The sequence below is a fragment of the Pleurodeles waltl genome, chromosome 6, assembly GCF_031143425.1.
Source record: "Pleurodeles waltl isolate 20211129_DDA chromosome 6, aPleWal1.hap1.20221129, whole genome shotgun sequence".
Taxonomy (NCBI): Eukaryota; Metazoa; Chordata; class Amphibia; order Caudata; family Salamandridae; genus Pleurodeles; species Pleurodeles waltl.
Window position 1 is genome coordinate 1,051,186,700 of NC_090445.1, and position 13,056 is coordinate 1,051,199,755.

At 50.1% G+C, this 13,056-nt stretch overlaps 1 protein-coding gene across 4 annotated transcripts in view; it reads right to left on the reverse strand.

Moving 5' to 3' along the window:
- Positions 1-13,056, reverse strand: part of CHD5 (chromodomain helicase DNA binding protein 5) — a 981,350-nt gene that overhangs the window by 260,724 nt on the left and 707,570 nt on the right. For all 4 annotated transcript variants that reach the window (XM_069239999.1, XM_069239998.1, XM_069239997.1 and 1 more), the window contains exon 28: positions 8,785-8,873. In XM_069239999.1, coding sequence (XP_069096100.1) covers positions 8,785-8,873 — 89 coding nt within the window. The remainder of the gene's footprint in view (positions 1-8,784; positions 8,874-13,056) is intronic.

The following is a 13,056-nucleotide window of genomic DNA, read 5'->3' on the forward strand; positions in this document are numbered from 1 at the left end:
CGGCCTGCCATCGACCAGGGGGACAAACACACCCACCCAGGCAGACCCAACATCTCCAAGTGAGACCTGTGTTCCTCCAGGTTATTGCCAAGCAGACAATCCACAGTCATGGTTGGACTCACAGCTACTATCAAGGCACCTCAGACCCCCCTCATTCAAAGGGAACCTGCACCACTCTGCACAGATGCTCTGAGTTGTCTACCACAACTACTTGGTGAAGTGCATGGGGATCTATCTGATCTTCAGACACCAGGTGACTTCTCAAATAGTCACACTGGCTCGTGTGTCTGGCATAGCCTACACCCTCTGTCCATTGATGGTCACCCACTGCCTGTATTTCTTAGTGTTTTCAGGCACAAGGGTACTCTGGACCATCTAACCGTCCCCTAGTGAGACAACGGTCATCTCAGCTGGGTCCCACCCACCTGGAACCAACTCCTCTCCAAGCGCTACACCGGCCAAACTCTGTGACTGAACACCAGTGGCTGCTGGTATCCACTTGGGACATTTGGGTCCTACCTACCTGATCACATGCATAACATTTGTGGGAACCCCTCTCTGCAGGTTTCCCTTTAGGAAACCAAAGCTTCTTTTACCCAGGGTGGGCTGGGAATTCCTACACTGGGAACTAGGTTGGGGCCCTTTAGAGAACTCCCCCTGTTTACCCTTACCCTCCTTATTCTTCTGAGAGGGACTCTGCCCACACTTGGTGTGGTCTACCCCATACCTCCTTTCGACCCTGGTGCTCTCCCAACGGTCCGCTTCCTGTGCAAGCTTCCTAGGGCCTGTCAACTTGTTGTCAATCAGGTGCTGTTGCAGCTCTGGAAAACAAAGACTATACAAATGCTCCCAAGTAACGAAATTGCACAGCCCCACAAAAGTTGTTAACTTACTTCCCTTCACCCAATCATCCAGTGACCTGCAAAAAGAGTCAACACATTCCAACCATGTTTGGGATTCCTTCTTTTTGTAGGACCTAAACTTGTTCTTATACTGCTCAAGGAGTGAGTATATATCTTGTGAGTAGGACGTCCTTCATGATAGAGTAAGTGAGCCCCTGAGGATCCCCTAAGGATGTCAGAGTATCCCTTCCCTCTACCTCAAAGTGCTTCCACAGACCCGCCCCCAATGTTCTCCAGCCACCAGTTTAATGTGGAGAGCAGACTCATCCCCCTTAAATTACAAGCATATGTCATCCTTCCTCTTGTAATATTTCACAAGGTCTTTGGGAATGTGCACCCTCCTCTCAGGCTGCACTGTGGTATTGCTGCCCCCATATCTACTAGACTGGCTCCTCTGATCTAGTTCCCTCAAACTAAGCTCAGGAGCCAGCAGCAGCTTCTTCTCTTCATTGGCCAGCCTCCTCTCCTCCATTCAATCAATCAATCAATATTTGTAAAGCGCGGCTTCTCACCTGTGAGGGTCTCAAGGCGCTGGCTGGAGGGGAGGTGCCTCATCCGAAGAGACACGTCTTGTGGTTCTTCCTGAAGATGGTGAGCGACGGGCTTGTCTGAGGTGCAGGGGGAGGTTGTTCCAGCTCTTTGCTACAGTGTAGGTGAAGGATTGTCCTCTGGTGGTGGTTTTGCGGATCCAGGGGATGGTGGCCAGGGTCATCTGTGCGGAGCAGAGGGATCTGGTGGAGGTGTGGAAGGATACGCGGTGGTTCAGGTAGGCTGGTCCTGTGTTGTGTATGGCCTTGTATGTGTGGGTGAGAAGCTTGAAGGTGATTTGCTTCTCAACCGGTAGGCAGTGGAGCGTCCTCAGGTGTTGGGAGATGTGTTCTCAGCTAGGGAGATCCAGAATGAGTCTGGCGGTGGCGTTCTCGATGAGTTGTAGTTTTTTGATGTTCCTAGTTGAGGTGCCGACGTAGAGGGCATAGCCATAGTCGGGCTTGCTAGTGGCTAAGGCGTGGGTGACTGTCCTGTAGCAGTCTGCTGGGATCCATCTGAAGATCTTCCAAGGTTTGTGGAGTGTGTGCCCGCAGGGGGAGGCAACAGAGTTTACCTGGTGGGTCATGGATAGGGAGGAGTTGAGGATGATTCCTAAGTTTCGGGCGTGCTCAGTCGGTGTGGGGGGCGCTGAGGCATGTGGGCCACCAGGAGTCATCCCAAGCTGAGGTGGCGTTTCTGAATATGATGAGCTCAGTCTAGTCGGAGTTGAGCTCGAGGCAGCTTTCTCTCATCTAGGTGGCAACGGCTTCCATTACTGAGTGGAAGTTCCTTTGACCGTGTTCGAGTCTTCGGTGAGGGAAATGATGAGTTGTGTGTCATCGGCATATGACAGGATGTTCATACTGTGGCTTCTGATGATGGCAGCGAGAGGAGCCATGTATATGTTGATCAGTGTGGGATCCTTGGGGGACTCTGCAGTTGACTCCTGTGGGTCTGGAAGTGTAGGGCGGGAGTCTGACCGTCTGCATCCTCCCAGAGAGGAAGGAGTGGATCCATTCCAGGGCTCTTCTGCAGATTCCTATGTCGTGGAGTCTGGTGCACAGAGTGTTGTGGGAGACCGTGTTGAATGCTGCTGAGAGGTCAAGGAGTATGTGTGCTGCAGTGTGGCCATGGTCTAGGAGTAATCAAATGTAATCGGTGGCTGCCAGGAGGGCTGCTCCATGCTGTGGTTGCTACGGAAGCAGGACTGGGAGTTATTGGCCTAGATGAAATTCCTCTCCATTTTCATCCTCAAGTCCTCTAACTCAAACTGGTGAACCCTCTCTGCCTGTCTGTCCTGCAACGCTTGAGGAGTCAGACACTTGGATGACACACTGCTACCTGCCCTGGAAACCTCCCCCAGGCATAACAGGTACATCCACTGCACCATTGTGAACACTCTGCACCTCCTCATCCTCCTCCTCTGTGTGCCCCAGCCTCCTTGGCTGCCACCCAGGCTCTCAGTGCCTTTTGTAGCTCCTCCTTCCTGGTAGAACTCTTAACGGAACAGGCAAGATCATTACAGAACTGCATTAGTTGAGCAACTGTGTAACTTTCCAGTTTTCCTAACTCAAAAACAAAAAGATCACTAAAATATGGAAGCAGGAAAAAGTCCAATAAGAGAAAAAACTAAAACAAGTAGCATGTGGTCACGTAATGGTCTGCACTGGAAACAGTAGTGTACACTTAATCACTGTATGTCAAGTACAAATACAAGTACAATCCTCACCGCTGATCACCAATGTTGGGAATGGAGTCTCTGGTTGGCAGTCAGTTTGCACTCTGTCCAAGCAAGGACTCTCACTCTAGTCAGGGCAATGGAGAAATGACCCCTGATTACCCACTTGGTAGCTGGGCACAAGTAGTCAGGTTTATCTCAGAAGCAGAAATGTGTAAAGTATTTGTACCACCACACACAGTAATACAGTGAAAACACTACAAAATGTACACCACACCGGTTTAGAAAAATAGGCAATATTTATTGAAGTAAGACTAAAATGACAATGATCTAACATACACAAGTCAAGATGCAAATTTTCAAAAGAATAAGAGTCTTTTGAAAATGACGCTTAGACACTTCTGTGTGTGCTTCATTCTGCAGCACACACAGAAGTGCCAAAGTGCCATTAGTGATTGTTTATGTGCAGGAAGGGGACGGTGCAAGAATGCCTGTGTTGGCACTGGCAGCTAAATCTAGCGTCAGCGCAGGGGACAACACAGGGGTGCGCCGTATTCACTTATACACAGCACATCAACAGCGTCGCGCTCTGTCATTTTCCCATATATATGGGCCTAAGTGCACTGAAGGTTATGGGTAATTAACCATGCCTCCTTTAATCAATCAATCAATCAATCAGAGAACTTATTGAGCGCACTATGTACCCGTCAGGGTTTCGAGGCGCTGAGGGGTGGGGGGAGGGAGCTGCTAGCGTTCGAAGAGCCAAGTCTTGAGGAGTCTCCTGAAGGTGAGGAGGTCCTGGGTCTGGCGTAGCGAGGTGGGGAGAGAGTTCCAGGTCTTGGCGGCGAGGAAGGAGAAGGATCTGCCGCCAGAGGTCTTGCGCTGGATTCGGGGGACGATGGCGAGGTTGGCAGAGCGGAGTTGACGTGTGGGGACGTAAAAGTTGAGTCTGGTGTTGAGGTAAGTGGGTCCGGTGTCGTGTAGAGCCTTGTGAGCGTGGATGAGGAGTTTGAAGGTGATCCTTTTTTCCACGGGGAGCCAGTGGAGGTCTTTCAGGTGGGGGGAGATGTGGCATCGGCGGGGTATGTCGAGGATCAGGCGGGCGGATGCGTTCTGGATGCGCTGGAGTCGTTTGATGTCTTTTGTTGGGATGCCTGTGTAGAGTGCGTTGCCGTAGTCAAGTCTGCTACTGACGAGGGCTTGAGTTACCGTCTTTCTGGTTCCTATTGAAATCCACTTGAAGATTCTGCGGAGCATTCGGAGGGTGTTGTAACAGGAAGAGGAGACGGCGTTGACCTGTTTGGACATGGTGAGAGCGGAGTCGAGGATGAATCCGAGGTTTCTTGCGTGGTTGGCTGGGGTGGGTGGGGGTCCGAGTGCAGCGGGCCACCAGGAGTCGTTCCAGGCCGAGGGGGAGCGTCCGAGGATGAGGACTTCCGTCTTGTCGGAGTTGAGCTTCAGGCGGCTGTTGTTCATCCACTCGGCGATGGATTTTAGTCCCTCGTGGAGGTTGGTTTTGGCGGTGAGAGGGTCTTTGGTCAGGGAGAGGACGAGCTGGGTGTCGTCGGCGTATGAGATGATGCTGAGGTTGTGTTGACGGACCACTTTTGCAAGGGGGGCCATGTAGACGTTGAACAACGTTGGACTAAGAGAGGAGCCTTGGGGGACGCCGCAGATGAGGTTGGTGGCTTTCGAGCGGAAGGGGGAGAGCCGGACTCTCTGGGTTCTGTCGGAGAGGAAGGATGAGATCCAGTTGAGGGCTTTGTCTTGGATGCCGGCTTCGTGGAGACGGGCCAGTAGGGTGCGGTGGCAGACTGTGTCGAAGGCGGCTGATAGGTCGAGGAGGATGAGGGCTGAGGTTTCGCCGTTGTCTATTTGTTGTCTGATGTCATCAGTGGCGGCGAGGAGTGCGGTCTCGGTACTGTGGTTTCGTCTGAATCCAGATTGAGAGGGGTCTAGGATGGAGTTGGCTTCTAGGAAGTGGGCGAGCTGTGCATTGGCGATCTTCTCGATGACTTTCGATGAAAAAGGGAGTAGAGAGATCGGTCGGAAGTTTTTGTGATCGTTGGGGTCAGCCTTGGGTTTCTTGAGGAGGGGTTGGATTTCTGCGTGCTTCCAGCTGTCCGGGAAGGTGGCGGTGTTGAAGGAGAGGTTGATGATCTTGCGGAGTATGAGGGCGATGGTGGCGTCAGCTTTGTTGAATGCGTGATGTGGGCATGGGTCCGTGGGAGAGCCTGAGTGGATGGAATTCATGGTTGTTAGGGTTTCGGCGTCGTCCACTTGGGTCCAGGTGGTGAGGCGGCAGGCGTGGGCGTCGTCGTCAGGGGTGGGGTCTGGCGGAGGAGCGGTGTTGAAACTGTCATGGATGGCTGCGATTTTCTGGTGGAAGAAGGTGGAGAGGTCGTTGCAGAGTTTCTGGGAGGGTGGGACGTCGTTGATGTTGGCGTTAGGGTTGGAGAGTTCCTTCACGATGCCGAAGAGTTCTTTGCAATCGCGGGCGTTGTTGTTGAGGCGTTCAGTGAAATGGGCGCGCTTGGCGAGTCGGATCCGTTGGTGGTGATCACGGTTGGCGTCTTTGAGGGTGGCAAGGTTGTCGGGAGTGCGCTCGAGGATCCATTTCTTCTTTTGGGCTTCTGGCAGGTGCGTTTTGAGGTGGTCAGTTCTTCTGTGAACCAGGCTGGTTTTTTCTTTCCTTGGTTGGTGGTGGGTTTCTTGAGTGGAGCTAAGGTGTTGGCGCAGTCGAGGATCCATTGATGGAGGTTGATGGCGGCGGCGCTCGGGTCGTTGGAGTCGGGTGGTGGGTGTTTGACGAGGGAGCTGGTTAGTTGGTCTGTGGTGACTTTTCCCCAGCGGCGGTGAGGTGGTAGAGGGATGCGGTGGTGTTCGGTTTTCTTGAAGGTAAAATGGACGCAGTGATGGTCGGTCCAGTGGAGTTTGGAGGTGTGGCTGAAAGAGATGTGGTTGCTTGAGGTGAAGAGGGGGTCAAGCGTGTGACCGGCGATGTGGGTGGGAGTGTTGACCAGTTGGTGGAGTCCGAAGTTGTGGAGGTTGGTGGTCAGTGAAGCGGTGTTGGTGTCGTTGTTGTTTTCAAGGTGGAAGTTTAGATCTCCCAGGAGGATGTAGTCTGGAGAGGCGAGGGCGTGGGTGCTTACGAGGTCGGAGATGGTGTCGCTGAAAGGGGCTCTTGGTCCTGGAGGGCGGTATATGAGGGTTCCTCTGAGGGTCGTGTTGGGGTCCGTGTGGATCTGAAAGTGGAGGTGTTCGGCTGTCTTGAGAGTGTCGTCCGTGTGGGTGTGGATCTTGAGGGTGGATTTGTGGGCGATGGCTATTCCTCCGCCGATTCCGTTGGTTCGATCTCTTCTGGTGATCTTGTATCCGTCCGGTATGGCGATAGCGATGTCAGGGGCCGAAGAGTCGTTCCACCAGGTTTCGGTCAGGAAGGCCACGTCTGGGGCGGTGGTGTCGAGCAAGTCCCAGAGCTCGATGGCGTGTTTTCGTGCGGAGCGTGTGTTGAGGAGGATGCAGTGCAGGTGGTTAGTGTTGTTTGTTGCTGGCTTCGTTGTTCTGTTGCAGGAGAAGTTGCAGGTGCGGCAGGAAAAAGGTCCTTTGGTGTGCTTCGGGGTGGCCAGGAAGCACTCTATGGAGGGGCCAGGGTTGAGGGCGAGGAGATCTCTGGCAGAGTATCGGAAGTAGGAGTTGCGGGGGGCGTGAGGACCAGGGGGGGTGGCGCTGGGCACGGTCCAGGCACGGACAGGCGCAGACGGGCTTGCCCCTGGCGCGCCCGCTGCGCGCGGACGCGCAGCGCCAGCCATTAAGAAGGGAGGGGGGAGGGAGGAGCAGCTGGGAGGCGGGAGGGAGAGGCGAATGGGGGTGCGGGGGGCGGGGCCGCAGGGAGGCAGCGGCAGGGAACGGAGAGCAAGGGTGAGCGCCCAAGGGGCGAAAAACAACTTAAACAAGGCACAAGAAAGTCGGGCACAAAATCGGAAAAACAGTCACAAAATACAGTATTGGCACAAACTACAATCGGGGCACAGCAATCAGAGGGGCACAACGGGGGCAGACGCGCAAGAGGCGAGGCGCAGAAGAAAACAGAAACCACTTACAGGACGGCGGAATACACGGCATAACGGCTCAAGAGAGCCTCGAACACGCTAGCAGCAGCGTGGGCGGGGGTCAGAGGCAGGAGACAGCAGGTTGGTGCTGCGGACGCGGGGGGCGAGCTCTAGACCTAAAACAGGTCAGAGGTCGCTCACTCGCGACGCGCAGCGCCAGCCATTAAGAAGGGAGGGGGGAGGGAGGAGCAGCTGGGAGGCGGGAGGGAGCGGCGAATGGGGGTGCGGGGGGGCGGGGCCACAGGGAGGCAGCGGCAGGGAGCGGAGAGCAAGGGGGAGCGCCCAAGGGGCGAAAAACAACTTAAACAAGGCACAAGAAAGTCGGGCACAAAATCGGAAAAACAGTCACAAAATACAGTATTGGCACAAACTACAATCGGGGCACAGCAATCAGAGGGGCACAACGGGGGCAGACGCGCAAGAGGCGAGGCGCAGAAGAAAACAGAAACCACTTACAGGACGGCGGAATACACGGCACAACGGCTCAAGAGAGCCTCGAACACGCTAGCAGCAGCGTGGGCGGGGGTCAGAGGCAGGAGACAGCAGGTTGGTGCTGCGGACGCGGGGGCGAGCTCTAGACCTAAAACAGGTCAGAGGTCGCTCACTCGCGACGCGCAGCGCCAGCCATTAAGAAGGGAGGGGGGAGGGAGGAGCAGCTGGGAGGCGGGAGGCGGGAGGGAGCGGCGAATGGGGGTGCGGGGGGGCGGGGCCGCAGGGAGGCAGCGGCAGGGAGCGGAGAGCAAGGGGGAGCGCCCAAGGGGCGAAAAACAACTTAAACAAGGCACAAGAAAGTCGGGCACAAAATCGGAAAAACAGTCACAAAATACAGTATTGGCACAAACTACAATCGGGGCACAGCAATCAGAGGGGCACAACGGGGGCAGACGCGTAAGAGGCGAGGCGCAGAAGAAAACAGAAACCACTTACAGGACGGCGGAATACACGGCACAACGGCTCAAGAGAGCCTCGAACACGCTAGCAGCAGCGTGGGCGGGGGTCAGAGGCAGGAGACAGCAGGTTGGTGCTGCGGACGCGGGGGGCGAGCTCTAGACCTAAAACAGGTCAGAGGTCGCTCACTCGCGACGCGCAGCGCCAGCCATTAAGAAGGGAGGGGGGAGGGAGGAGCAGCTGGGAGGCGGGAGGCGGGAGGGAGCGGCGAATGGGGGTGCGGGGTGGCGGGGCCGCAGGGAGGCAGCGGCATGGAGCGGAGAGCAAGGGGGAGCGCCCAAGGGGCGAAAAACAACTTAAACAAGGCACAAGAAAGTCAGGCACAAAATCGGAAAAACAGTCACAAAATACAGTATTGGCACAAACTACAATCGGGGCACAGCAATCAGAGGGGCACAACGGGGGCAGACGCGCAAGAGGCGAGGCGCAGAAGAAAACAGAAACCACTTACAGGACGGCGGAATACACGGCACAACGGCTCAAGAGAGCATCGAACACGCTAGCAGCAGCGTGGGTGGGGGTCAGAGGCAGGAGACAGCAGGTTGGTGCTGCGGACGCGGGGGGCGAGCTCTAGACCTAAAACCTTTACTAATATAGACAAAAATAACAAATGTACCTCAATGTTCCCACCAACTCTTGCCAGCAGAGGGGGAAGAGGCTTATCCCGGTCACTTTTCAGTTGCCTTCTTGACTGCCTTTTCCCACCTAAAAGGAAAGAACACATACCACCTGGTTAATTTGTTAACAACTATCACCTTTTAAAATTGGCACTATAGAGGTAGAAAATGTTAGCAAGATCTATTATTTTTTCATTAATAACATTTAAATAGGTAACATTATATGTATAGAAACATGCAGATAAAACTCTTCATTCAGACACAGCACTCACAAAGCCAAGTACTTGCATCAGCTGAAGATCATAGCAATCAAAGTTCTAGTAATATAGAACTGATCACATTGTAAAAGGTCTGAATTTCACTAGCAATCACCAGGTGGTCTGTCTGTGCTGAGAATAGCAGGCAGACATGCTTGACCTGTGGTAAATTTTGATGCAGTGAATTAAAAATGTATTATCACTGCATAAGGTCTTGTGCGTGACAACAAGCACAAACCTAGAAATCATGCATATAATGTATGCAGATCAATGCACATTTAATCATGGTGTATAGAGTGCATCGTACAAATGTTCTACCACAGGAATGCTTGGAGCGATTCCTGCTGTGCCTCTACTCCTCAGTGGAGTTAAGCCGTCTAGCATTCACTCCAAACTCCCACACACAGCCACCTTGGTAAGGGAGAAACATGCTGTCAATCTCCCACAATCAACATGAAACAACTCAAACCACGGCAATGGCATGGAGGTTATGTGAACCCCCACCCACCAGCATCGCCAGAAGGGGGCAATAGCTGAACAGGAAGCCATATGTTCAGCATGCGAAGGTCTGGGGCACTGCAGGGCATTACTGCATGGGATGCATATGTTATCAAAATGGAGGCTCAGTTAGATGATAGGCTGGCCTGATGGCCGCCAGTATGGAACATGGTCTAATATATAGAGGTCCCTTGGATTACTCTGGTTGTGAAAGGAGGAGAACCTGAACTCAAAGGTTGGCTTTGGGTGGGGGGGATGCATGCTCAGCTGTCAGTAAGGCGTTGGGGACAACTTTGCTGGTTGTCCTTAATGGGCAGTGAACTGGAGAGTTAGCACTATCGCAGTGATACGGTCATGGGTCAACAAGACATGCTTATTCCCACGGAGCACAGGTTTATGGTTTGGTTTATTGTTCTTACTAACAAACTATTGTATCTCACTCACCTATCACATTGTCCAGTTATTAGAGGGAATGCATGATTGTATAACCGACCACACCATGTTTTATTAGAGGAGCAGCATTTACAATGTCTATTACTCTATTGTCCTTCACTTGTCGAATTTTTTTATCAATTGCTTGATGTGTACATTTGTACAGTTAAAACATAAAAGCCAATAAAGAACAATTTGAAAAAATAACTTGTCACTCCCTCCCCATAAAGAGCATTCACAATGTTGGTGCAACCTGTGCATCTAACAATGCTAGGTCCACTGTAAACCATGCACTAAGCATAGCTGAACCTATTGAAGACATTGACAAAAATGGAGAAGAAAGTGATAGAAGGGTAGCCATTTGTTATTCTGACCAATTTAATTGCACAATAACTGGCATTTGAACTATTAACAGTAAAATGTATCATGAGGGAACTCTTCACCATATTAAGCAGGGTACTCTACCTCCCCACTAAACACTGTAGTATATTTATAGGAAGATTTCAAAACATCAAGATCTGGACACGAAGATACTTATACTTGTGGGAGGGGTTTAATAATCACTTACAAGGAACATACAGTGGTGAAAGATCTTCTGTTATTGTATAGCCTACATTTCTGACAAAAGACATTTACCTATTACATAAACCACCGTCTAGATGTGGTTCAAGATTACAACCTACCCAAATTGTTTTGCCTTCACATCGTATGTCTTGGAGATATCATGCTTTATTGAAATCCTGCATATCCAACTCACTATTCATTGTGAGCTTGTGCGAACCTTCCCAAGAAGCTACAGCTATGACAGAAGTCTGAAACATGTTTTTTCAAATGCTTCAAACTTCACTTAATCTACACCCCCACATCCACCCAGACAATATCACCAGCCATTTCTACACCAACGTTATAGGGTTCTCAACTGGTTTCCACCACTTAAGATCAAAAATCTTAAATGAACAATATGACTATTCAAGCCTTATACAATCCTCAGCTAAGCCAAAATGAAAGGGCATGATGAGAGATATAAGCAAGGCAGTGGGGCAGGAAATGTGACCCATGGCCTAAAGCTGCAGACTTTGGAACTGGTGAGCCAGATGCCAATCTTATCCTCCACAGAAGGTGCTGTGATTAAGGGCAAATCAATTACTATGCATGTACCAAAGAAAGCACAGCGTCGGCTTCTCGTGAGAGGCACTGTTATGTTTTTGGGGCAATTGTACGCTTTATAAAATGACAGCAAAATATGAAATCTGTGCATTCATGAAACTCCTACCCTACAATAATCAAATATTCCCAACTAAAGCTTTGTGATGGGAATTATTTAAGCTCTGTAAAGAGTTGGCCCAAAGTGTAGCTCCGTTTCAATCTTTATGTGATTCTTAAGCTAATTACTCTCCCTGGAAAATTCAGGATACCTGGAACAACATTGGCAATGACACCTGTACAAATCGAGATCCAAGGTTCTCACATTGGATCTCTTTAAAAATGACCTCTCAGTTTCAGTATTTTACCCTGTGTCTGATAAAGTTATGGAGAAATGTGTTGCCAAATTTAGACTATCAGGCTCCATTAAAGATGATAGAGCCACTACAATGGTGAAAGAAAATATTGGGGCTACGGCAGAGGACATCTCCAGCATCATCAGTGCATCGTTATAAAGATGCCAATGCTTAGCCAATATTTAACACCCAGCAGTTCTCCTACTAATTAAAATATCAAGGCAAGACCATTGAAATCTTTCAAACATTCAAACAATTTCCACCATACCATTGTAGTGTTGAATAAATCTAGAAGCAGAGGTACATGAGCAGTTCCAGAGCTACAGTCAAGCAACGTTTTATCCAGTATCGAGTTGGGCTTCCACTTACTGAGAGTAACAGAAGCAGACAATCATGGACTGTAGGGAAAAGGCATATGATCTTGAACATCAGGGTTGGACAATTGCTGTAGTCTTATTGGACCTTTCATATACTTTTGACACTGTAGAACACAAGAAATGTACAAGCCACCTGATAAGCTAATTTAACATTACTAGGAATGTTGGGGGTTAGTTTAGATCTTTCCTAAAGTTCCAAGACAATGGATCACTATAGGCCACTACTCCCCAGAATAATAGTCTTTGGGTTCTTCCAAAGCTCTTCCATGTCACCTTATCTCTTTTACCATTACTTGACACCTGTAGCCCACCTGTTTAAGGAAAGATGAATCCGTAGACAAATGTAAGCTGACAACATACACATTCAGGGGTACTTAAGTACTAATGGTAAATCAAATACTGCAAGCAAAAGAATGGTCTTTTCCCAATGGTGGTAAACCTGAGATCTTTGTCAAAGACAATAACCACAACCTTCTGATAAATGTATGCCGCCCGCTAGCTACATCAGCCACCCACCCTTGGTAGAAGTGGCATGGAATTCAGTTGCCTTTTTTGACTCTCTGCTGTTATTTGACTCACAAATATAGGATGTTCAGACAATTTCCACCTCAGTGGACTGTGAAAAATATTTGACTTGCTGTCAAGCAAACACACAAATGTCTTATAGTAGTTATAGCCAGATTGCAATAATGCAAAACCTCCAAAAACTCTTTCCAAAACTGCGATGAATAAAACATAGTATCACGTGCAAATTTATGGAATGTGATAAAACAACTGTGTATCTGCTGGCCATAGGGCACCACGGTTCAATACAACGTTCTAATCCTTCCCTGGAAAGCAATCAATGAGAAAGTTTCAAAATTCCTCTCAGATCTCTTTCCTCAAAATTAAAGCGACATATCTCTGCGTACCACTCCTGACTAAAATGTGTGTATGTCAAAATAGCACTTTTTCGAATTTATTGGGAGATCATTAGCAGAGTTAGGAGCAAGTTTTGGAATGCTCCCTCTGAAGACCTAAGACTTGATTACAGCATGTGTTTCAAGAGCAAAGTAAAACAACAACTATTTCTGTTACAGACATAAACAGCAAGATGACCTCACCTGCCCCATCATGAAAGCAATTGCTATTATTCCCCCTACACCTCGATCCATTCAAGTCTGTTTATTCTGTATGGTGCGCATAACATGGATTGTCTATTTTTTTTA